At 42.4% G+C, this 26,717-nt stretch overlaps 1 protein-coding gene across 18 annotated transcripts in view; it reads right to left on the reverse strand.

Moving 5' to 3' along the window:
- The window catches only part of PMS1 (PMS1 homolog 1, mismatch repair system component), a 357,887-nt gene that overhangs the window by 150,382 nt on the left and 180,788 nt on the right, over positions 1 to 26,717 (reverse strand). For 12 of the 18 annotated variants that reach the window (XR_011849384.1, XM_072120929.1, XM_072120924.1 and 9 more), the window contains 3 exons: positions 17,522 to 17,638; positions 4,148 to 4,228; positions 2,104 to 2,229 (listed from right to left, as the gene is read on the reverse strand). Coding sequence is in view for 17 of the 18 variants with exons in the window: in XM_072120929.1 (XP_071977030.1) it covers positions 2,104 to 2,229; positions 4,148 to 4,228; positions 17,522 to 17,638 (324 nt within the window). In the remaining variant the exon portion in view is untranslated. Of the gene's footprint in view, positions 1 to 2,103; positions 2,230 to 4,147; positions 4,229 to 14,013; positions 14,062 to 17,521; positions 17,639 to 26,717 lie in introns of those variants that run through there. The other 6 variants (XM_072120930.1, XM_072120920.1, XM_072120928.1 and 3 more) reach the window with 4 other exon arrangements.

A 26,717-nucleotide genomic window follows, 5' to 3' on the forward strand; every position in this document is an offset into this window, starting at 1 on the left:
AGTGCCCGTCACGAGTATGGATGGCGGTCTTGCACTCATCACCTTCCCAGACGCGGATGAGATTATATGTCCCTCCCCCGCAGATCCAGCTTGGAGAAGCACATAGAAAAACAGTCTCTCTTTATGCAAGGCATCAACTTGCAGGTATAGTGGTTCGGTGCAATACTGGACTGGGTCACAGAGAATCTGCCCACTGACAGATGTAATGATTAGTGGCTTCATAAGATAAACCACAGGAAAATTTTCCCGGGAGACCAAAGCAACATCCACAAAATTCCCTGCAGAACCGGAGTTTCAGAAGGCCGAGACTTGAACATGCACCTAGGGATGCTCCTCCTAGAAACCCTAGGTGTGAATGACTTCCTAAAAGCACCGGCCGGATGTTACCGGAAAAGCCGGAAAAGCACCTGCATGAGCTTTTCGGTAGCAGACGGAAGAGACGGTAGAGTTGATCATTGGAAAACTGGAGCCAGTCGGGAAAAGAATCAGACTCTGGGTTGCGCTAGTTCAACCGGCTGCTCTTTCTTGCATTCAGAGAAGCTGATGTCTATCCGAGTGGCCAAGAAGATTAGACCATTCGGGGTAGATGGCTCGTCCCATGCAGACAAGGCGTCTTTGATCTGACTAGAGAGTCCCTTTTTAAAGGGGGCGACCAAGGCTGCTTCATTCCAGGAAAGTTCAGAAGCCAGAGTACTGAATTTCAATGCATAGTCACCCACAAAGGAGTCGCCTCGGGAAAAAAAAAGGGCAGTCTCCGCAGAAGATGCCTGGGCTGGTTCTTAGAAGATGGTCCGGAGTTCAGCAAAGAAAGTGATGATGTCTGCTGTAACTGGATCTCCCTTGTCCCATGGGGGAGAGGTCCATGCCAAGGCTTTCCTGGAGAGAAGACTGATCACGAAAGCCACTCTCTACCGTCCTGTTACGAATTGTGAAGGTATTAGTTCAATATGCAAGGAGCACTGGGTAATAAAGCCTCTGCACAACTTTGCATCCCCATCATATTTGGAAGGCATAGAGAGTCTCAGCCTAGGTTCTGTGGAAAGTAGTCAAACCGGACTAGGAGGTGGAACCACAGGAACTTGACGTGGTTGCTGGGAGGACAATAGCTGGCTTTTCCTAGCTGCTGACCTTTAATGGCAATCCGCTGGGAATGCCAGGTCACAATGGTGGTCACAATGGGAGATCAGCCAGTTCTGGTAAGGAACCTTGGCAGGATTCATGGCCGGATCTTACTTACAGGATCTGAGGTAGTGGATCCTCTGTACCACCATGAGTAATGGCGTAAGCCAACACCTGGGAGAGGAGTCTAAGTGGCACAGAGTTTTCACCAGAGTCTGCAGCAAAGCGGGATAGACTTGCTGCGGCAGGGTACCACCAGGTTGCTCCACAGGCGCAACATTGCTTGTGGTGGTGGCCAAGGCCAGGTACAAAGTTGCAGGGCAGAATCGTGGTCAGGGACAGGCAGGAGGTCAAGACAGGCAGCACAGGATCAATGTCAGGAACAAAGCTGGAGGTAAGGATGGGCAGGACAGTGTCAAAGTCAGGAAGGAACGGGGGTCACAACGGGAAATCAGCTGACAGGCACTAGGCAACGAAATAAGCTTTCTCTGAGGCGTATAGCACAAAGATCCGGCGGGGAATGCTGGGAGAGGCTGGCTTTCATAGAATTCCTGGAAATGGCCAGCACCCATTAGCAATATTCGAGAGCAGGGGTGGACGCTCTAGGAGGCGGGGACACGCATGCCAGGGCTGCAGGATCCGGATCAGGTAGTACAGAGGGGAGCTGGGGACCGCAGCGAGGCACAGGTGTGCCTGCACATGAGTGTGCCTGCAACCCGGGATGTGGGTCGCAGTGACACCTGTGATATATATTATATTTTAAAATGGTACCAAAAGATTGTTCTAGAGAAGCCAAGATAAGTGGACACTCCTTCAGCCTCTAAAAGTTACTTGATTTGTAATTTGACTCTTCTCTGCTTATTTGCATTATGACATTGGAGTTAATGTAGGTAATGCTACACATAATATATCATACTTGGGGGAGATGGTAGTTTATGGGGGTTTAATTTAATAAGAAAATTAAGAAGAAGATTTATATGTTACCTTTAATATCTCTTTGTAAAGAACAGGGCGCTGGTTTATGAAGATAAAACTCTTTTCTGGTCCATGGACACAAGTTAATGTTCTGTCTGCTTCTGGCCTTGGAAGGTATCCATTCATAAAAATCTGCTGTTAGGGTAAAAGTTTAAGACATGTAGTTGATAATAATGGAATTTATTTTGAAACAACACTTAAGTAATGTATAAAAATCTGAGAATATACAGATGCAAGTAAGAGACGTGCGCAGAAGGCACAAATTGCATTTTCTCTGTCTATCTGGATACACAGATTACTAAAAATAGTGACTAAATGTGCTGTTACCATGAGATCAGTGTTATTAGTGCTCTGCTAACAATCTGGAACTTATATTTAAATAATTTCTAGCTAATAAAAAGGAACCTGTGTAACACCCGCGGTCGGAGTGGGTTCCAATCGTGGGTATTTAACATGCCTTTGGGGGGTCTTTCCCCCACAATCGCCCCACCCTGCGCCGTTTTCGAGGGGGGAGCCGATCGTTATTATGGCAAACCTATATCCTAATCCAGTATTGGAGGATATTATCATGAACAAGCAATCAAATGATTGGTTGTTCATGTTTCATGGTGGGAATAGTCAAAAAGTTAAAAAAAAAAAAAAAGTTCTTAAATAAAAAATAAAGTAATAAATCAATAAAAATGTCCATTATCCCCATAACATATAAAGAGACATATAACGCTAAAAAAGTCTAAATCATAACACAAACCCCACATACATAGTATGATGAACTTCGTTTAAAAAAAAACTGTTAAAAACCCATTTTTACCTATTGAATCCCACAAAAAATGCAATAAAAAGTGATGAAAAAAAGATGTACTCCAGAATGATACTGTTGCAAAGTACAACATGTCCCACAAAAAACAAGCCATCAACCAGCTCCATAGCCAAAAAAGTAAAAATGTTATGCCACTTGGAAGACAGCAATGCAAAAATTATAGATTTTTTCCACACATTAGGTTTTATTTGGCAAATTTAGTAAAATGTAAGAAAAAATATTCATTTATGGTATCCCTGTAATCGTATCGACCCATGGAATAAAGATAACATGATTATTAGGCTATACAGTGAACACGAAAAAAAAAGTGAAAAATCCAGTACAGAATTTATGCTTTTCTATTCCTGCACTCAAAAAAATATTCCTGAATTTTCAACAATAGAGGATACCAACCCCAAAATGGTAACACTGGAAAAAGCATCTCATCCCGCAAAAAAAATGCCATCACATGGCCCCAATAACGAAAAACCCAAAATGTTATAGCCTACAAAAGGGGCCAATGAGGAAACTAAAATCCTCTGCGCCCATAAAACAAGTTACGGCCACGTGTGGGGGGTCTCTGTACTCGGGAGAAATTGTATATCAAATTGTAAGATGAGTTTTCTCTTTTTATCTTTTGGAAAAGTGTAAAATTTAGGGCTAAATGAACCTATAACCCACACAATTTGACCATTCTAAATTTCACTTCCATTTTGATGCAATTACTATGTAGATCTAAAGGGGTTAACAATCTTCCTAAAAGCTGTTTCTGATAGTTTGAGGGGTGCAGATTTGAAAATGGGTTGAATGTTTTGAATGAAATTTTACATATTTTACATCAAAACCCCCTAGTTTTGATGTAAAATATGTAAAATTTCATTCAAAACAGTATTTATCCGCAAAATGGTCAATTCTGAAAATACGGAAAACCGATATTCGATTTGTAAGCCGCGTGACATCAAAATAAATTATCCAGACATTTTAAAAATGATTAAAATGTAAAGGAGACATATGGGGAATGTTATTCAGCAACATATTCAGGAGGTAAATCTATCTGCCTGTGTAATGGAAAACCAAAATGGAGTCGAAGATACAACATGGCTGCTCTTGAGATAAAAGACAGTTCATGTAACCTTATTTCAACTGTGAATGAACCCAAATCAACATATTTTGATCCTCATTATATTTGACATTTTTATTCTCATTAAGTTTGACATATTCTTATCCTTATTTGGCACTCTGTTAGGCATTACACACCTGCTGGGATGCGCCTATCTCCTGGGATGCGCTCATCTCCTGGGATGCTTTCCAATGAAAACTGGCCACTTTCATGGGAAACTATACCATTAGGAGAATAATGAGAGAAAACATATGCATAAATATGTTTTTCCATATAGTTTGGTGACGCACAGATATGGGGTATAAAACTTCCGTACTATCACGGAAGATTCGAGAGAATTGAGAGCTAGCTAGTGACTGATGCTATACTGCTTGGGTACTTGTGGGACGCCTCAAGACCTGATGCTACCTGTCAATACCTGTCATTCTACTGCTTGGTGATAGTCCGTGAAGACCCCTACCTGCCGGAAGGTCATCAATGATGCTGGACAGAGTTGTAAGTTGATAAGCCCGTGAAGATTTTGTGTGCCGGAGCTCATCAATGAAAGTTGACAGTGTTGTGAGTATAATCTTTTGATATTTACCTCTTTGTAATACAGCCTGAAAACACATGATTCAGGCAGATGTCGGTGAATCACGCCATCTTCGTCTGGATCGGGGATCGCGACAGGACCGGGTAAGAAAATGTGCCCCAATGATTTTGAATTTCAAAAATTGCTAATTTTTTTTAAAAAATCCTTATTTTTTGTAGATAAACGCAAAACTCATCAGCCAAAATTTACCACTAAAATGAAGTACAACATGTGGGGAAAAAACAATCTCAGAGTCATTTTGATAAGTAACAGTGTTAAAAAGTTATAACCATATAAAGAGACGCAAGTCAGAATCCAAAAAATGGGACTGAGCCTTAAGATATAAACTGGCTGTGTCATTAAGGAGTTAATACCCTAGTGATGTTTGCACAATAAAGATCATTTTTAACCCCCTTACTTTACAATTTTACTCAGTTTAATTGCCGTTTTAGTTCTTATAACTCAGTGATGGTTATTATAAAATTGAGTACAGGTACAGAGTATCTAGCTACAAATAATCCATCCATTTTTTGGATGACAAATAGTATTAGTAGTATTTAGTAGTATTTCCCAAAACTAATACATATATATTTAGAAATATTAAATAATCACTAGCTAAAGTGTTTAATTGAAGGCATCTGGTTCCAGTTATGTAGGTTCTATGTTCCTTTACCTGGAATCCTAGAGTGGTATGTCCCTCCCAGGCTCCACTTCAGAATATTTTACCGGAACTAGAACTTGTGCGTGTGTACTGATCTGAGAGGAGACCACTTCAGACTGCTAACCTGAAAAGTTCTGGTGAGAACCATTGTTTGGAATTTCTGTGTGGAGCGGACTTTGATCACTTGGTGATGTTCCACCAATACTTTAACGGTGCGTTCTTGGGCCTCCTTAACCTCTTCCACCCTGGCGCCCACATGGTGTATATCTTGGCGTAGGGTATCCATGTCTCGCTTGTGAAGGCTTCCAGTTCAAAAAGAATAGCCTCAATGTCACCTTTGGTCAGGATTGAGCAGAGGTGATGATGTGGATGTAGACTGCTGACCAGGCGAGAGATGGTGCAGGGGAGACTTCTGGGCTGACAAGAAGCTGGGGCGAGTTGCTCAGGTGTGGCAATAATAGGCGAACTGCAGGGGGCCCAGCTAGAGTGGTAGAAAGATGGGCCAGGCCTTGGGGTGCAGGCTTACTATCCCTGAGTCCTGGAATGGGGATGTCTGTGTCGCTCCATCAGCCTCCTGGTCGAGTGTGTCAAGGGCCTGCAGAGGCGGGAAGCCCCCCTTCCTGACAAAATTTCTGGGGGGGGGGGGGGAGTACTGGGGGTATTGCTGGGGACTGCAACTGTACCTCAGATTCTGCTTTCTGTCCTCCCGGGTAGATCGGTGCACTGTAGGGGATGGGGCCGTGGGTTGCGGTGAGCTCCCTTGGCCTGCATTTTTGCTTGTGTGGGAGATCCAAATTGTGGACAATGGAGCCTTGGACTGAATCTTGTCTCAAAATAGTATATATATATAAAAGTGTCTTTGATTTATTTTATGAAATAGAAACAAAATGCATAAAAATTTAATTAAACTTTGAATGTGTATACAGTCAATCTAGATTTACTATATGTGATGTAAAATTTCTATATAAAAATGAATATCAGAACTTAATTTCTATATTAAATCTATGCAGAATGATATCTTCATATAGGAATGTTTTGAATGCAATAAAAGATACTGTACTTCATTATTATTTCTTTCTATTTTTGTGTGTTGTGTCTATATGCATATGTTATATGCTAAATAAAATAAAGCACATAAATGACTTTATTATTTATTTAATTTGGTAAAAAGGCAAATGAATCAAATCTCGCTGTTCAAATCCATTGGAATTAAGTCTAAATTAAAAATCCAAAGGCTTACTACTCACTGTAATGATGCCATTATGTTTTCGTTTAACCCCTTACCAACATGTGATGTAGTTATACGTCGTCACATGACAGATGCAGATGTATGGAGAGAGCTCACAAACACCCACCGGTACACCCGCGGTTGGTGCTGGCACAGATTGTAGGTGTTAACCCTGTAAATGCCCCTGGCAAAGCTGCTGAAGGCAATTAAATCCGGGCAGTACGAGGCTGTCTGAATTTTACCCTTTCATTACAATGAGAGAAGGAAAATCTGCATAAACTGCCATACTGTAGTATGGCAGTATATGGTAGGATCAATCAGACAACCTAGGGTTAATGTACCCAAGGAGGTCTGAAAAAAAGTAAGAATAAAAAAAAAGTTCAGAAAAAATTATATTAAAAAAACCTAAAAAGTTTCTCCAGGGGCCCATCGGTGCCTTTTAATCAGATATTTTTATTGAACATTTTTTACAAACCCAACAAATACAACATGGTGGGAAGTACGTACATAGTAATGCATTAGGCTCTAATATTATACAGTGCTACAGAAAGAAGTTGTGGTCATAGAACTATTTCAAAATAGTTACAATTGTAGCTCTATTCCTATACAATGTTCACATTCTGAATTAACATGTAGGCATATTAACAATAACATACTCCCTCCTTCCCTTCCCAACTCCCCTCCTTGCTGCCTATTCTTGGATATATAAATATATCTATATATTATATCTATATGTATATCTATATCTATATATTATATGTATATATATATAGATAGATAGATAGATAGATAGATAGATAGATCGATAGATATAGATATACATATATATTATGACACTTGTCTGTTCCATTTTACTATCTTTTTCCCCGTGTGATAGGTCTTCAGAACAGAGTACCAGGAGTGTCTTAAGGGTAGCAAAAATTTCTTAGATTGTCTCTCAGGAAGCAGTTACGCACTTGTACTTCAACCACTTAATGAGTGATCCATATTACTATCAGTTAGGTACATTTTAAGGTCTAACTAAGAAGCGTAGACATATAGTAGAGTTTACATACTAGGCTTGACTCTGGTGCTATATGCAAGGTATGAACATTCTTCCGGTGCTATATTCATGAAAGGAGCATTTTTGTGGTGCGATATTTGTGCTCTGGAAATGTATTAATGGTATTTATCTAATAATTATTATGGGAGGTAGTCCAGGATGATGTCTATAACAATGCTAAACATCCATCTTTAATTACTACTTGTAATTAAGCCTTATAGCACTTTCTTAACTTATTTAATCCTTTTTCTCTTTCCCTCCCATTTAGAAACAGTCAACCTCCCTTCTATCCTTCAGTGGGTAAGATACAGCCCAAGATGTGCCTATGTACTTTCCCCCATCTCCCCTCTTAATCCTACCTACCCTCTCATTTTTCTTTATTTCTTTTTCACTGTTCCTATTCCATCCTCACATCCATTTCTACACACTTTACCCAATAACACCATACCCTGTTTGTTGACACACATCCCTTCTCTACACTGTACCCATTGTTACTATACTCCTCTGGAGATGATGTGTAGGGCTGTTGCTCAATGATCTTCTGGACGAACAGAGTGCTGGCACTTCAATACAGATGCTGACTCTAAGCATTCTGGCTACTCAGTGCATGCATATCCACATGAGGGTCCAGCTCCGCTTCCCATCAGCAGTGACCACCTACTCTGGCCACTACCACGAGTCTCTTTCTACAATCAGCAATACACACATTCTTACACATAGGGTCGCATTTACTTACCTGTCCTGATGCGTTCCCCGAAAGTACATTGTCCGACTGGAATGCACTCTGCGGTGATTCTCTAAGATCATGCACCCGATACCCTGCATGTGTCGCTTCCTCGCTCAGGTGCACCGAAGTTCGCCTTCTTCTTGTGCATGATTTTGCTACACAATTTAATAGTTAAATCCCACGCCCAGTCCGAATCACTCGGATCATTTGATGGCACTCCAATCTCTGTTGCATGAAAGCCAGCGCAGCTTCCCCAAAATCCACAATTACACCTGTTCCAGTGGTGTAAATCCGGAAAACGTTGGAAAATCCGACGAAAGTGGCCATGGACCCTAAGTAAATAAGCACCATAATCTCCCTTCAGGTCCTCCTTTCCCCTTGGGGAGTTTCCTTCCCTTTATATAGCTCAGCTGTCAGAGCGAGCATCTTTCCTGCCAGTATTGTTGTACACTCTTTGGTGTTGAACTTTGCTCATACTTGCTAATTCTTTAACACACAACCAGGGCCGGTTCTAGACAAAGTGGGGCCCCGGGCAAAACTAAAAGTGGGGCCCCAAAATAAAACTATTTTACAACCAGTCACAGTCAGTAAGAGGTTCCATTTAGTATGGTAAAACAAACTGTAATATGGGAGAATTTTATAGGAGATAGATAGATGATAGGGAGATCCATAGGAGATTGATGGGCAGTGAGTTAATGGTTCAGTGGTTAGCACTACAGCCTTGCAGTACCGGGCAACATCTGCAAAGAGTTTGTATGTTCTCTCGTTGTTTGTGTGGGTTTCCTCTGGGTCCTCCGGTTTCCTCTCACACTCCAAAAACGTACTGGTAGGTTGAATAAATTATGAGCCCCATTGGGGACAGGGACCCATCTGGCAAGATCTGTGCAGCGCTGTGTAATCTGTGAGCGCTAAAGGAATTATCAATTATAATTATAATGATAGAAGATAAATAGGAAAGATGGATATTTTGTCTCATTATTGGCCAGAGCAATTTTTCAAATTTTTCGGTTTACAAATAAAATCAAAGTCAAAGCAAAAAGAATTAAAGTAAACCGCAGCAAACCACATATTTTCTGAAAGCAGACACTTGCCACATTTTCAAAATTGCATTAAAGTGTTTATAAACATAGGTGCCTTCATGCAATTTTACTTCAAACGGAAACATTTGATGGCAAAAAATGTGCTCCAAACAGAAAATATTCACATTCACATCTCCTAAATATAAGAGATGGACATGTGTAGAGTTCACAAATGCCTCAAATTGATATGTGCACATAAATAAATCATCATAATATCACTAAACTGAACTAAAAATCTGCTTTTCAGGTAGAAATTTTAAGCCAGTCACAACCTGCAAAATATATCAATAAAAAAGATTAACTCCTACGTGCACCAGGACGTCATAGTACGTAGATACTTCACACACCGGGACATGCTATAACGTCCTGCTTCTGGCACCAGCTCATGAACAGAGCCGGCACCAGAAGCAGCGTCTGTCAGCTGTCTAGTACAGCTGACACCGCACTCTAACACTCTCGATCAGAGCCGACTCCGATCACAAGTCTTAACCTCTTACACACCACGGTCATGCTTGAGGGTCTTCCCTCTATGGATCGGATACCCCATGCCACTTACCGGAGGATTCGATCCACATCTGGGCAGCCCCAAGGTCTGCCGAGTGCCCCGGGGCTGCCCGATGTTCGCAGCAGTCAGACCCTTTCCGATTCTGACTGTAAACTGTCTGCGCATAAGTCTGCATGCTCAGACAGTTTACACTGCTATACAATGAAAAAGTATTGTAAAGCAGTGTATTGGACCTGAAATAGCGATCAGAGCATTGCTGGTTCAAGGCCAAGTATGTATAAGTAAAATAAAGTTAAAAAACTAATATAAATAAATAAATAAAAATGCCCCTAAAATGTCACTTTCCCATAAAACCACTTAATAAAGTAAAAAATTGCAAAAACACAAAAAACACCCACATATTTAGTATTGCCGCGTCCATAACAATCTGTATAATAACGCAAAAATGCTCTCAAAAGTGATAAAAAATGTTCCACCCTCTAAAATAAGCCCACTAAAAAGAACAACTCTTCTGGCAAAAAATAAGTCCCTAACCAGATTTGTCAGCTGAAAAATAAAAAAGTTATGCATATGAAAAGATGGTGATGCTAATATGGACAAGGTTTTCTCCAAATTAGCTTTTATTCAGTAAAATTGAATAAAATACACAACCCCAACACAACACATATTTGTTATCGCTGCGTCCGTATAAATCTGCATAATAAATCAAATTGAACCCCGAAAAAAAAGGCTCCGAAAAGAGAGAAAAATTAAATACCCTATAAAAAGTGATTTAAAAAATGTTATGCGCTCTAAAATAAGAACACTAAAAAGAACAATCCTTTTCTCAAAAAAAAGAATTTTCCCAAATTTTGGCCAAATTTCATTTTTTTTTCATAACTAAACACAAAAGATATGATCCAAATTTAAAAACTAATTTGAAGTACAATATGTCACTAGAAAACAAATCTCAAAATCCCCTGGATATCTCATAGCGTTCCAAAGCTATAAGCACTTATAGTGACACACGGCAGATCTGAAAAATGGGACCGCCTCCTAAAGGGCAAAATAGGCTGAGTCCCGTAGGGGTTAAAAAGTAAAGGCACCCATAATACCTATATAATTTTGAAAGCAGACAACCAGGTGATGCATTTGGCAATTAACATTTGACCACCCTCATGTAACTTTGTGACAAACACAAATCATTAAACAAAAAGTGCATTAAAAATTGCCTTATTAACTTACATTTTTACATAAAACTCACATCCAAGTGGAGGTTCATGCACAAATAGGGATTTAAAAATAATAACACAAAATGAGAACATTTACATATACCACAATACACAACATCAACAATTTACATTTCCAAAAATGCTAAAACAAAAACCGTGACATATTTGGTTGCTATCTACAAATGTGTTTAAAAATATATCACACGCAAAATAAAAAGCTTCTATTCCTTCAAAATCAAATTTTTCCAGAAATCACCATTTAAACAAGAATAACTGTCACAATCTCAGGGGATAGTCAGTGGACTCCCTGGACCACCGCGGGGGGATAACAACACTAGCCGCAACCCGGGAGCGGAGTCTAAGTGAACTCCTGGTCTTCGCCAGAGCCCGTCGCAAAGAGGGATGGTCTTGCTGCGGCAAGGAGTCACCAGGTCGCTCCGCGGGTGCGACTAGGCCTGCGGTGGCAGCCAAGGTAGGGACACGGGAACAGGGAAGGCAGGACCATGGGAAGGCAGGACCTCGGCTGGCAGGACCTCGGAAGGCTACTAGATTAACGGACCACCACAGGATACCAGGAACGCCACAGGATACCTGGAACGCCACAGGATGCCAGGACCGCCACAGGACGCCAGGACCGCCACAGGAAACCAGGACCGCCACAAGATACCAGGACCACCACAGGAACACCACGCAACACAGGAATCGCAGAATACACTGAGGCGTCTGGAAACGCTCGGGAACACGGAGGGCTTTCTCTTCAGTAAGAGGACATGAAGATCCGGCAGGGGATGCTGGGAGTCGCCAGGCTATATAGCAGTGCCTTGATGCCAGCACCAATACGGAGGACGCTGGCCCTTTAAATTCCTGAAGAGCCGGGAACGCGCGCCCTAGCATCAGGAGCACGCAGCCTCAGGAGGAAGCAGGAGCGTGGCCTCGGAGGAAGCCGGCGTGGGACCCGGACGGGATCGACGTGGAGTCCAGAGCCAGGTGAGGTGAGTATGGACCTCGGGGAGTGGGGACCACGGCAGCACAGCGGGGCATGGGTGCCCCTGCGATCTGAAACATGGATCGCGGGGTTACCCATGACAGTACCCCCCCCCCATTAGGGCCCCTCTTCTCTTATTCTTCAGGCCGCTGTCCTTCCTTCTTCGCCTCCTCCAAATCTTCTTGGTGATGATCTGCCAGTGGAGCAGCAGCTGAAAGCTGCAGAGCCAGTGGAGCAGCTGCGGGAAGCTGCGGGGCCACTGGAGCAGCTGCGGGAAGCTGCGGAGCTACTGGAAGAGCAGGGCGAAGCTGCGGAGCCACTGCAGCAGCTGCGAGAAGCTGCGGAGCCACTGGAGCAGCTGCGGGAAGCTGCGGAGCCACTGGAGCAGCTGCGGGAAGCTGCGGAGCCACTGGAGCAGCTGTGGAAAGCTGCGGAGCCAATGGAGCAGCAGCGGGAGGCTGCGGAGCCACTGGAGCAGCTGCGGGAAGCTGCGGAGCCACTGGAGCAGCTGTGGAAAGCTGCGGAGCCAATGGAGCAGCTGCGGGAAGCTGCGGAGCCACCGGAGCAGGTGCGGGAAGCTGCGGAGCCACTGGAGCAGGTCTGGGAAGCTGCGGAGATCATGACCTTGGCGGAGTCCATAGCTGTCACAATCTCAGGGGATAGTCAGTGGATAGTCGGTGGATAACACTAGCCACAACCCGAGGGCGGAGTCTAAGTCAACTCCTGGTCTTCGCCAGAGCCCGCTGCAAAGCGGGATGGTCTTGCTGCAGCGGGGAGTCACTAGGTCGTCCGCGGATGGCAGCCAAGGTAGGGACACGGGGATCAGGGGAAGGCAGGACTACGGGTGGCTGGCAGGACCTCGGATGGCTGGCAGGACCTTGGATTGCTGGCAGGACCTCGGATTGCTGGCAAGACCTCGGAAGGCTACTGGATTACCACACCACCACAGGATACCAGGAACATCACAGGATACCAGGAGAGCCACAGGACACCAGGACCGCCACAGGACACCAGAACCCCACTGGATAACAGGACCACGGGAACACCACAGAACACGGGAACACCACAGAATACACGGAGGCGTCTGGAAACGCTCGGGAACACGGAGGGCTTTCTCTTTAGTAAGAGGACATGAAGATCCAGCAGGGGATGCTGGGAGTCGCCAGGCCTTGATGCCAGCAGAGCCTTGATGCCAGCACCAATACGGAGGACGCTGACCCTTTAAATTCCTGAAGTCTTCCGGCCTCGTAGCGCGGCCTCGGAGGAAGCCGGCGTGGGACCCGGATGGGATTGACGTGGAGTCCGGAGCCAGGTGAGGTGAGTATGGACCTCGGGGAGTGGGGGCAGCGGCAGCACAGCGGGACACGAGTGCCCCACGATCCGAGACATGGATTGCGGGGTCACCCGTGACAATAACTTACACACAACAAATTCATACACACAACCACCTTCATGCAACTTTGCAGCAAACGGCAATAAAATGCAAAAATTGCATGAAAATTCAAAATTTCCTCTAAAATATGTACAAGTTCAGAACACTTGTATAAGGAAAACATACTTTCCTAAAACAGTAAGATGGGAGGAGATCATACATACCCCACATGTGTATATTCATCAAAATATACAGCAAAGGAAACGTTAAATCCACAGGGGACACCACATTATTTTTGCAGAAAATTGCAGTGAGCTTCTCACAGATCTATCATTGTATGCTCCATTACACAATGGTAACCCAAATAAATAACTATGTATCCATAAACGGAGCTAATGAGATCGCAAAAGTCACTTTTAAATGTGCCCATGGTATTAACCGCATGATAACAGAACCCTCCATGCTTCTTAAGAATTTGAGTGCGATCGTCATAATGGAGGAAATAACGGAGGATGGTGTGAAATAAAAACTTTATTCCAGAACATGTGTGTGTTGTTGGTGTAACATATAACTTTATGGATACGTTCTGGGTTGCGGTGTTAATATGTAGCCACATTAGGCAAAGAGGATTGAATGTTCATCGTATCAGCCAATTTTCGCAAAAAAAAATCTATCAAGAAATAAAAGGCAATAAGAGAGAAAGTGTGACTATTAGTTGATAGTATTCCTTATCAAAATGTAGTAACATATAAAGTGAATATTTCCATCATCTGTGAGGTGCAACAGCTCCTGTGTGCAGCAAATTTTCCCTGTAGCCTAATGGCTAGGAATCTGGAGGGGGGGGGGGGGGGCACAATTCAGTGGGCTATATTTCTGGCTCTGTGACACATGGAACCTCACTTCTCTTTTTCCATGAATCTAGTGTTGTGTTTCTAAGTGTCAGGAAAATGGAGATACCTTATATACTCGAGTATAACGTGACCCGAGTATAAGTTGAGACCCCTAATTTTGCCACCAAAAATTGGGAAAACCTATTGACTCAAGTATGAGCCCAGGGTGGGAAATGCATTGATCCCCCCCCACAGTATATAGCCAGCAAGCCCCCAGTAGTATATAGCCAGCAAGCCCCCAGTAGTATACAGAAAGCAAGCCCCCAGTAGTATATAGCCAGCCTGCCCCCAGTAGTACACAGACAGCCCAGCCTGCCCCCTGTAGTATATAGACAGCCCAGCCTGCCCCCTGTAGTATACAGCCAGCACAGCCTGCCCCCTGTAGTATATAGCCAGTCCAGCCTGCCCCCAGTAGTATACAGCCAGCCAAACCTGACTTCAGTAGTATACAGCCAGCACAGCCTGCCCCCAGTAGTATACAGCCAGCCCAGCCTGCCCCCTGTAGTATACAGCCAGCCCAGCCTGCCCCCTGTAGTATACAGCCTGCCCCCATTAGTATACAGCGAGCCCAGCCTGCCTTCTGTAGTATACAGCCAGCCCAGCCTGCCCCCAGTAGTATACAGCCAGCCCAGCCTGTCCCCTGTGGTATACAGCCAGCCCAGCTTGCCCCCTGTAGTATACAGCCTGCCCAGCCTGCCCCCTTTAGTATACAGCCTGCCCCCTGTAGTATACAGCCAGCCCAGCTGGCCCCCTGCAGTATACAGCCAGCCCAGCCTGCCCCCTGTAGTATACAGCCTGCCCCCATTAGTATACAGCGAGCCCAGCACTAGAAAAAAAAACTTATATACTCACCCTCCAGCGGCCCCGATGCGTAGCGCTGCTCCTCTACTGGCTTCCGCGCCAGTCTTCGGTAACATCCTGCAGGGCGCGGCCATGTTCTTCCCGGCAGGCAGGCGCATAGTATGAGGCGGCCGCTGCTGATGTCATACTATGCGCCGGCCAGGAGAAAAACATGGCGGCGCCCTGCAGGATGTTACTGAAGACAGAAGAAGACAGAAGCCAGAAGAGGACCCGCGCTGACGTCGGGGTAGCAGCATAGTAATCGGGGGCCGCCGGAGGGTGAGTATAAACTTTTTATTTATTTATTTTAAGTGCTGGGCTGGCTGTATTAACTCGTGTATAATCCGAGTGAGGATTTTCAGCACATTTTTGTGCTGAAAAACTCGGCTTATACACGAGTATATACGGTATTAACTGTTAAAATGCTGTCAGGATTGATTTCTATATAAAAAAAATTGAACCTATAATTCTCACTTTAAACCTGAATATCTCTGGATCCATGGCACCTAGACACACAATTTAAAATCTAGGCAAATTCCCACTTTGCCTACCCATAGCGCTGGCCCTGCAAACAACATATGGTCAGCCCTGTTGTCATTATCCATGCTTATTGTTCCCACAATTTTATTTTTAGTTTGTATTTTTACTTTAATAAGAGAACCTCCATTTAGAACTATTTTGATTACATAATATCATGTTCCATCTCAGAAAGCTCTCATTTTGGCTCCCTCTGGAGCTTCATATCCCTATAGCATTTCTTATAGTATTATATTCAGTATGACTTAAGAAATAAATGTTAGTTTATTCTACATAACATGTAGAACCCTTATTGACTAAGTAATCAAGTTATATAGTTACAGTGTAATTATATTTAGGATGATGAATGAAGGAGATAATCTGTGTATATACCGCTACTTATAAATGATGTGGCCAAAGTATATATTTGTATTTACAGTGTATTTGTGATACATTCAAGGGGCATTATGAGGTTGGGTTGTGGTGTGTGGGGAATATATGATATGTGAAATGGAGGTCAGTTGTGTAGTGCGGGGTATATATTCCATATAGCATGGCACATGAAAACATCTGAAGGTGAATTCTACAGTACTATAATTCACATTCCTTTAAAAATCTACCACTAGCAGATGACAGTTTTGAGCTGAGCTCTCTTACATAACACCAGCTTCATTCTGAAATCGCCTGTTATCTTCTTTGAACCAGAAAGAGTGCCATTGCTAAGAAAATAAAAGTTATAAAAATATTCAAATTTGAGTCCGGCGCTTCAGGCTATATATATTCAGATGCTTGACGCTTCGTCCAAACATAATTACAGAAGCCTCCACTAACAATAACTGTCTTCCTCCCTCCCCCTTGCCAAAGTCTTCTGTGAGTGTGGATGGTATATTTCCTTTAAAAACATTGAGAGATTACGTAATGATAATTTTTGAAAGTTTTGAAACAATCTTCCTCATCCACAAAGCTATGAGAAGGGAGTTGGGAGATACATTAGAAGTAGACTATAATAAGAGAGGAGAAGTAGGGAGGTACAGCATTGTGCATAGCTTTGTGGATGAGGGTGATTATTTCAAAACTTTCAAAAATAATTTATCATTATGTAATCCCTCTAAATGTTTTTAAAGGAAATATACCATCAACACTCCCTGAAGACTTTGGCAAGGGGGAGGGAGGAGGACAGCATTATTCGTACAGGAGGCATGTATAATTATGTCGGATGGATGTCAATCATCCTAATACATACAGCCTGGAGCACCGGACCCAAATTTGAATTTGTTTATAACTTTTATTTTCTTAGCAATTACACAGTTTCTGGATCAAAGAACATAACAGCCGATTTCAGAATAAGCCAGCATTATGTAACTGAGCTCAGCTCAAAAATGTCTTCTGCTAGTGGTAGTTTTCCTTTAACAGCAGCAACACATCACATCACATCACATCACATGTAGGTAGTATATTATCAGTACACTGCAATACATTTTTATGGCAGTAAATTGTTTCAGTATTATTGCATAAATACCATTCGGAGCCTAACAAAATTGTAAAATAAATTTTAAAAAAGTAAATATTAAAATCACCCCCCCCCCAGAATGCACGTATAAAGAAACATAATTATGATTTCACAAAAAAATAACAAATGCTGCAACAAAATGTCAAATGTCAGTGATATAATTTTTTGTGCATGTCAAAATGGCTTATCTTGTTAAAAATGTTATTTAAATTATAATAAATGCTTTCTTATTTTTGTGGAACTGTAATTATGATGAAGTCATACAGTCATACATTTAAAAATAATACTACAAAGTAACATGCAAGGAAATTCTAATTTGAATAAGATATATAAAAACAAAAAATAATTTGCTTATTTGTTCATAGAAGGCATACCTCTAGATTTTCATTTTGATGCTGAAATGGTGCCATAGCATTCATGACTGTAGTTCCCAAAACTGACGTAAGGGCCATTTTATGGTCAGCCTCCTTATTTTTTTGCCAGATAATTACCTAAATCAAAGACACAAAGTGTTATTAGCTGTGATTTTATGGTGCATTTTGAATTTTCTATGCAAGTAGATATATCTCTTTAAAGTATAATGTCTCATAAATTTATCAACATTTTGTTAAAGTGATTTTCAACTAAAAGTTATATGTACAAAGTGTATTTACTTGCTACGTACATGTAAATCTCTTACTGTCATGCAGAGGAGTACCTAGGTGATCAGCAAAATGCGTTGGGGCAAAAATCCGAGTGGGTCCCAACCAAAGAATACCTATATTACCTAAACTCAAATATTATATTTCCCCTCACATATACCACCAATAGGGCTGCATCTAACATGAGGTGAGATGGAAATGCCCGAGCCCTGAGGCAGGCGGTAAAATTAGGGGCCGTAATGCAAAAAATGTTTTGCTGTGAATGTGCAATGCTCTATGGGGATGTGGGGGTTGCTAAAAAGGGGTCTCCTGGTGACAGGTTCCCTTTAAGCTTTTCACACAGCATTATATTATTAATTCTCTTAATGACTCTAGAAAGCACCAACTCCATTTTATGCCACTGGGATGCAATGTGAATGCTAGCTGCTGAGAGGACAAATTGGCACAATTTGAACTTAGTGTAAGGGATATATTCAGGCTTAACGCTCAATAAACAAAAGGCAGGGCCATGCAACCTGTCAGTTGTCTCAGAAGCTGCCCAATACTGTTCCAATAGCGGACAACAATCAGGCAAGACCACCAACATATGATAGGCGGAGCATTGTGGTGTGACCTCTCGGGTTCAACAGCCATTGACATGGACCCAAGTGGGGACCATATATGCTCTATGTAGTATTTTAACCCCTTAACGACTTGGCCTTTTTTTTATTTTTTTCACTTCCATTTTTCACTCACTATCTTCAAAAATCTATGGCTTTTTTTATTTTTCCACATAAGGAGCTGTGTGATGGCTTATTTTCTGCATGACAAATTGCACTTCATAGTGACAACATTGAATATTCCCTGCCGTGTACTGGAAAGTGGGAAAAAAATTCCAAATGCAGTGAAAATGATGAAAAAACACATTTGCGACGTTTTCTTGTGGCCTTGGATTTTACAGCTTTCACTGTGCACCAAAAATGACATGTCTACTTTATTCTCTGGGTCGGTACGAGTACGGGGATAACAAATTTGTATAGGTTTTATAATGTTTTCATACATTTACAAAAATTAAAACCTCATGTACTAATTTTTTTGGGGGGATTTTGTCATCTTCTGGCGCCAATAACTTTTTCATACTTTGGTGGACGGAGCTTTGGGTGGTGTCATTTTTTGCGACTTTAGATGGTGTTTTCATTGCTATAATTTTTAGGACTGTACGACCTTTTGATCACTTTTTATTAATTTTTTTATATTTTTCAAAATGGCGAAAAAGTGCCATTTTCGAATTTGGGTGCTATTTTCCGTTTCAGGGTTAAACGCAGTGAAAAACTGTTATGTGTTTATGATTTTTACTGTTTATTAATATTTATATCAGTTCTAGGGAAAGGGGGTGATTTGAAATTTTTGTTTTTTATATTATAATTTTTTTTTAACTTTTTTTTATTTTTACTTTTACTATTTTACAGACTCCCCCCCCCCACCACTTAAGGACACCTGACTTACAGCAGACCCCTAGTTACAGACAAACCTGCTGGTGAAGCTCCCTCATCAGGAAAAGTTTTAACTTTTAAGCCTTGCAATCAACCCCAGAAGCAAGATGGCGGCTGATGGATGGTTCAGTGCACCTCCCATTCAACTAACTTCTGTACCCTTACGGATTAAATTGTTCCCTCCATGCTGTAAGGCTCACAAGTCACTACTTGTGTGTTTTACCCAATTCCTTAGCACCTTATCTCTAACCTCACCAATTCAATTTTGACACGTACTAATAAAACCAAAATGACACACATACAATTATACAAAAACTTATAAAACAACTAAAAAAAAACATATTTTCTGAAGCCTGTTCAATTTTCAAAACTGCAATAATGAGTTTATAAGCCCAGACCCCTAATTTTAACACAAAAAAATGGAAAAACCTATTGACTTCAGTATAAGATGTGGGTGGGAAATGCACTGGTCACAGCCTCCCAGTATACAGCCATTCCCAGTAGTATACAGGATGTCCAGCTCCTGCCGTAGTACAATTCATTTAGGAAAAAAAAACAAGCACTGTACTCACCTTCCGACGCCCCCCCCCCCCCCCCCCACCCGGTGGGCCCTCTTCTCTACGGCTCTGGGTCCCCATGCGGTCCGTCGCAGGGATCGTGATGTCAGCCGCTCGCTGTCATCAGTGTGTGCCGAGCGGCTGAAGTCACGATCCCTGTCACGGACAGTTCTGGGACACAGAGCCGACAACGAAGCATTCCAATGTAGAAGAGGACCTGCTGTCAGAAGGTGAGTGCAGTGTTTTTTTTCATGACTCAAGTATAAGCCGGGTAAAGTTTTTCAGCACATTTTTGTCCTGAAAAACTCGGCTTATACTCGAGTATACATATACGGTAGTTTATATATATACGGTAGTTTCACACCTGCTAAATGTAATAGATGTATATGTGTAGATCTCATAGACATATGTTCACATAAATAAATCATCATAAAATCACTAAAACTGAAAGGACCAATCTGCTTTTATTCGTTCTGATGTTAACTGAGCTCCTCTCTGCCTCTAGTCCCCACTGTTGCATTCCAAGACGAGCTAACACAGACACACACAGTCACTTCCTGTCGGCAGTTCCTGAGAACAGTAGAGCTACTACTCTCAGATAAGATTTTTATCTTATGTTCATGTTACAACTCCTGCAGGTTTTGCTATAGGAGTACATAATGGGGCTTATTTACTAAGGGTACGCGGATTGCATTTCCGTCGGGTTTTCCAACATTTTCGGGGACACGCCGCTGGGACAGGTATTTAGCAGGCGATTGTGTCGCACACGATCGGATTTTGCCGCAATAGCGCCGGCTTTCATGCAACACAAATTGGGCGCCGGACAGTCAGACGATCCAACGGATACAGACAAACCGCAGGATTTAACTTAAAAATTGTATCGCAAGACATGCACTTATGTACACTGGGAGGAAAATGGTGAACTCCGGTGGACCTGAGTGGGGAATCAACACATTCAGGAAATCGGGCAGACGAGCTACTGGCAGGTTACTATAGAACCCTTGTAACTATCTGACCCCTTCTTATAGCTAAAAGATTGCCTGGTATTTAGGGATCTAATGACCCTAATGTCAGGGTGACATCATCACAGGTCCTTTAGCCTCTTATTATTAGCAAACTGTACCCAATGCACATATGTGATCACAAAAAAAATTCACAACATGCCAGCATGGACTTCTACTCCTCTTCATGCAGGCTGATAATGCTAGTTGATGCCCTCATCATCTCCTGCTTGGAACAATGTAATATTCTTTTTTGTGGTCTATCAGATAACTCTTCACCCCTCCAATCCATTTTTTTTTAAATCAGATAATTTTTATTTGATTCTTATAAACACAAATAAACAAGTGGTCACGCATTACAGCTCTATTGACAAGGTATGTTACATGTAGGAAATAGTATAACACTGTTTTACAAACAACCTTAATCAATTTTCAATAAAAACTGTATCAAGAAAAATCTGACAGTATTTTGGATCAATGTTTTACAAGGAATCACAATGACCAAGAACCCCCAACCCCCCCTCCCACCCCAGAGTCAGCTCCCGAGGACTAGGCTAATATGCCCAGAGGCACTTCGTTCCAAGTTCCCACTTATGTGGCTAAAGACAGTTGGTATTGCAGACTCGCTCTGAGTTGGAGCAAAGATCGTGATGGCAATCCTGGTACATCCATCCATTTCCCCCATATTTTTTCAAATTTGGCTATAGAATTTCTCTTCAAATATGTTCCGTATTCCAGCCTGATAACGTTGTTGACCCTATCCATATATTCCCTTAGTGCCGGAGGCCTTGGCTTGTCAGGCTTAGAGGTTGTGGATACTCTGAACCACTGCGGACGATGGCACAAGCCACTACCTGGGACCGGAGTCTAAGTGGCACCCGGTTTTCACCAGAGCCCGCCGCAAAGCGGGTTGGACTTGCTGCGGCGTGGTACCACCAGGTCGTTCCACAGGCGTGACTTGTCCGCAGTGGCAGCCAAGGTCGAGGTACAGAATCGGTAGGCAATCTCGTAGTCGGGGTCAGGCAGGAGGTCAGGACGGGCAGCACAGGTTCGTAGTCAGAGTCGTAGCAACAGGTCAGGACAGGCGGCAAAGGAGCGTAGTCAGAAACGGAACCGGGGTCACAACAGGAAATCTCAAGAACAGCACAAGGCATCAAATACAGCTTTCTCTAGGGCGCAAGGCACAAAGATCCGGCAAGGGTAACAGGAAGAGGCAGGGTTAAATAGTTTAAGGGGGAAAGACCAGCTCCAATTAGTGGCGCCCTGGCCTTTTAAATTTGCAGAACCTGCTGCGCGCGCCCTAGCTGTCGGGGGCGCGCACGCACAGCCAAAGGGGACGGAGCAGCCGCGGACGGAGCCGTTGCCGGCGGGACAGGAGCCGGGACCCGTGAGTGGCGCTTGCGGCGCGCTGGCGGGGGACTGCGGGACCACCCGTGACATGGCTTTATCCAATGAGCATCAATTAGCTTCCTAACCTGGTATAGAGCCCGTTGGATCCCTATAATATTGGATGACGAGACATTATTGATATCAAGGATTCCTAATAAACAAGCAAGGGGAGTTGCTGGTATGACAACAGAATACACCTTACCCAGGAGTTCTAGCACCTCCTTCCAGAGTCCTTCTAATTCCCCGCACTCCCAGATCATGTGTAGAATACCCGCCTCTTCAATCCCGCACCTGGGGCAGGAGGAGTCCACACGGACGCCTATTTTACATAACAATTGTGGCGATGAGTAAATGGGACATTCTGTAAGGCTCACTTGGAGACAGAGTTAGTACAATCTCCAGGCAGTCAGACCACTGTTCATCTAGAATAGGTCCAATATCTCTCTCCCACTTAGCCCGGCATTTCACTGGAATATTTTCCAATTTTTTGTTTAATAATACTGTGTTATAGAAGGAAATTAACCCTTTAGTAGAAGTAGATAACAAAGCCCTATTCAGAGCGCCACAGGGTCCTACCGTAATTGGCGTCAATCTGTGTTGGGTGTCATAGGCATGTCTCAGTTTCAGATATTGAAAAAAACCAGTAGCGGGGGAGCTCATAGGTGGTACTAAGGTCCTCAAATGTTTTGCACACCCCATCGGTGCATAAATCCTCCAAAGTAAGGATCCCCTTTTCCTCCCAGGGCGAGAAGCCTTCCAATCTAAAAATCTCTGGCAAAGCCGGGTTTCTCCATAAAGGACTATAAGGAGTGAATTTGGCTGTACCCAAAATGTCCTTCACCTTACACCATACCTTCCACATAAGTAACATTGTTGGTTTCCTACTAAGTGGTCCCCCTCCAGCTTCCAAGGCATGTACAGGGGTTGGGAACCCCATCCATCCTTTAATTAGACTGCCTGCAGCGTTAACCTCCTCTTTCTTACCCCACCCTACAAAATGCTGGCCTGAGAAGCCAAAAAGTATAACCAGGGATTAGGGATCGCTAGGCCCCCTTCCATTTTGCCTCTTTGTAGCGTTTCCAAACTGATACGTGCTTGTTGACTCTACAATATTAGCTTGCAAAACATCCCTTGTATCCTATGAAAGTAGGTCTGTGCTATCCATATTGGAGCGTTATGTAGGACATACAAGAGATGCGGCATCAGAACCATCTTAATCAGGTTTCCTCTCCCTATCGGTGACAAAGGGAGCTTACACCATGTGTTAATTTTGGCCAGTGAGTGGGAGAGTAAGGGTTCCAGGTTATCTTTTATGTAGTCCTTCGGTTGGCTTGTTACCACCACTCCCAGATATTTAATTTTTGATGCCACCTTTATAGGACCTATGGTTTGGAGGTCACCCGGAACAGGATCCAGAGGTAGTAACACTGACTTGTCCCAGTTGATGTGGAACCCTGAGTATTGTCCAAAATCCCCAAGGATACTCATTACCCCAGTTAGAGAACTGTCTGTGTCGCCCAAATATACTAAAAGATCGTCAGCATAAAGAGAGACCCTCTCCTCCCTTTCTCCCCCCTTGAATCCCTGCAAGTCCGGGGTAGATCTAAGCAAAGCCGCCAGCGGCTCTATTGCTATTGCAAATAAGTAGGGGGAGAGGGGACAGCCCTGCCGTGTCCCCCTCTCTAATTGAAATGCATCCGAAACCAGGCCATTCACCCTTATTCTCGCTCTTGGAGAGGTGTAAAGTAGTTTGACCCATTCTATATATTGTGGCCCAAAACCTACTCCAATCCATTTTTAACTATGCTGCCTGTCTCCATTCCTCAAAAGACCGTCTGCTTCACTCTCTTACCACACACTCTTCTTCTTTCTTATAATGTATACCCTATGTTTCCTCTAGAATGTAGTGCCTCAATCAGCCCAAGTTGCTTGATACTATATGGTTAACTAATTCTGACTATCCTTCTTTCAAATCGGTTGAAGTCTATATGCAATTCAAACCCTCGGTTAAGTCACTAAAAATACCACAGTCACTTACAGTCACTTATAATAACACTGTGCTCCTAAATATTATATACCCCTCACAACACAACTGACCTCACTCTCCCACATATATGACACACCCCATAAACACACACATATATATTTATATACTGCTCCTAATCATTTTATATACAGTGCCACCCTGACCAATCAATATATACAGCACCCCTTAGTTGTATACCGTACCTCATATACAGCCACCCACTAGTTTTATTATATTCTGAATTTAATACATCCTCCTTTAGAACTGTCAATCTGTGGAACACCCGAATTACAGATGACCCCTAGTTACAAATGGACTTCTGGATATTGGTAATTAACCGTACTTTAGCCCTAGGCTACAATGATCAGCTGTAAGAGTTATCAAAGAGGTCTACAATTAAGCTTCATTGTTAATCTTGGTTCTTATGACAACCCAACATTTAAAAAAACAATTGTCACAGAGACCAAAAAAATTCTGGATGGGGTTACAATGATAAAATATACAGTTTCGACTTACATATAAATTCAACTTAAGAACAAACCTACAGAACCTATCTTAAACGTAACCCGGGGACAGCCTGTTATTGGCTATTAAAAATAATAAAACTTATACTCACCTGCAGGCAGTGTGCTCCCACGCCGTACGTCTCCCTTCTTCTTGCGGCTCTTCTGTCAGACGCAAAGACACAGAATACATGACATCATCACACACCGCCTGTGTCCCTGCATAGTACGGACTGATGCAGGCAGCTGGAGAGGCGCTGCATCGATTCGCCTGTAGATCGCACCTGTGTTTTAAAGATACAGATGTGATTTATTTATATGGTGGCCGATTCGGGCAGTAACTGGCGCCCGAATCGTCCACATTGGGGCAGCAAATTTTGGCTCATGGCAGATGTGGCCCTGGATGCAGTCACTGCTCACAAACCCTCTTCTGATGCTACTCTGCTCTGGTTTGTGACACCAGCTCATACAACCAGCAACATAGCATAGCCAAACAGGGAGCCCAAAAGGAGTGAGTAGAGCTATTTTTTTTTATTGTAATTCCTGGCACTTGTCCAGGAAATTGGCATACAAGCCGTAATAAATCTCCCCCAATGGCTTTTTTAACAAATATGGCTCCTAGTTGTTTGAGATTCCTTGAACTTACTGAAGCTAAAGAAAAGTCATTGATCACTACAATAAAGCTGAGCTTAAGAGCAGTCAGGTAACAAGCAAAATAAGTGTGGCATATGGTTACTAAATTGTCTATTGCTTGTGATCTTAAAACTGGATTAACCCCTCCCATTTTTCATTTCATCATACATTTGACATCAATAAAAAGTCCCAACCTGTGGTTCATCAATGGAGGACCATGCAGTATGTACTTATGTTTGCCGATCTATAAACAGTTATACAACAATTTAAAGGACATCTTTAAAAATTTTCTGCAGCATCAGCTCTCTTCACACATTTTAAGTTGCAGAAATTACAGCAACAAACCCAGCACAAATATACTAACAGATCAATAAACTAACATTCTTTTAAAGCATACTCAATATAAACACTTGCCCCCTTTTCATACAGTACAATAAAAGAGGATTTGCAAAAAAGTAACATTAGAAAAGTGGATTATACATAAGCAGATGCATCATTTTATAGCACCATGATTTTATGTATGACACCCTTTCCGTGAAGGGGTGACAAGGTCCTATGCTTGATACTGCATACTGGGAAATGTGGCAGCTGCATGAGGTATATCTCACAAAAACATATGCGTATGTGTAAGCTGAACCAGAGGGGGCTATCAGTTTTGAAGTTTAAGGAGACCATAAACTCATTATTTTACAGAATAACAAAATGTGTTGAATTCCTGAACAAGTGTCAAAACGGGATTCTGATATGCAAAAATTATATATGAAAATAAAACAATTTACATTGTAATTACTGCAGCCATAAATCTGATTATATTTCCTACAATAAAAAATTTATTTAATTTATTAATTTAAGTTTAATCTACATTGTTTCCATGCAGTCATTACTTGCATATTACCCTCTCATATAACAACTTGATAAACATGAGGGTTTTTTTTTTTAAGGAGTACGTTAGAGCTGGAGTACAGGTACAGTAATAAATCTGGGTTGCTGATTAATGCAAGGATGTTATTACACAGCTTGACCTCCTGAGTAGGAGATATACATAACTGTAAAGAGATCAGTTTAGCAAACAGCTTTTCGGAAAGTGGTGTAACATGAGGACATATTAAATGCATACTTTGTGATAGATGATACTGGTAATAATTTTCAAACATGTTCCTTAATAAACAATTTTTTACCTCTATATGGTAACTGAGCTCTTAAAGTGTATTAGAGGTGTAAAGTGAGTTTAGAGGATAGAAAAGCATACATTTTAATTACCAGCATGCTGGAGAAAAAAATGCAACACACACAATAGCAACAATGGGATTAATATATAGCAGAACTCTTCACTCTCAGGCGGTTTGTA

This window comes from Engystomops pustulosus, chromosome 8 (genome assembly GCF_040894005.1).
Source record: "Engystomops pustulosus chromosome 8, aEngPut4.maternal, whole genome shotgun sequence".
NCBI lineage: Eukaryota > Metazoa > Chordata > Amphibia > Anura > Leptodactylidae > Engystomops > Engystomops pustulosus.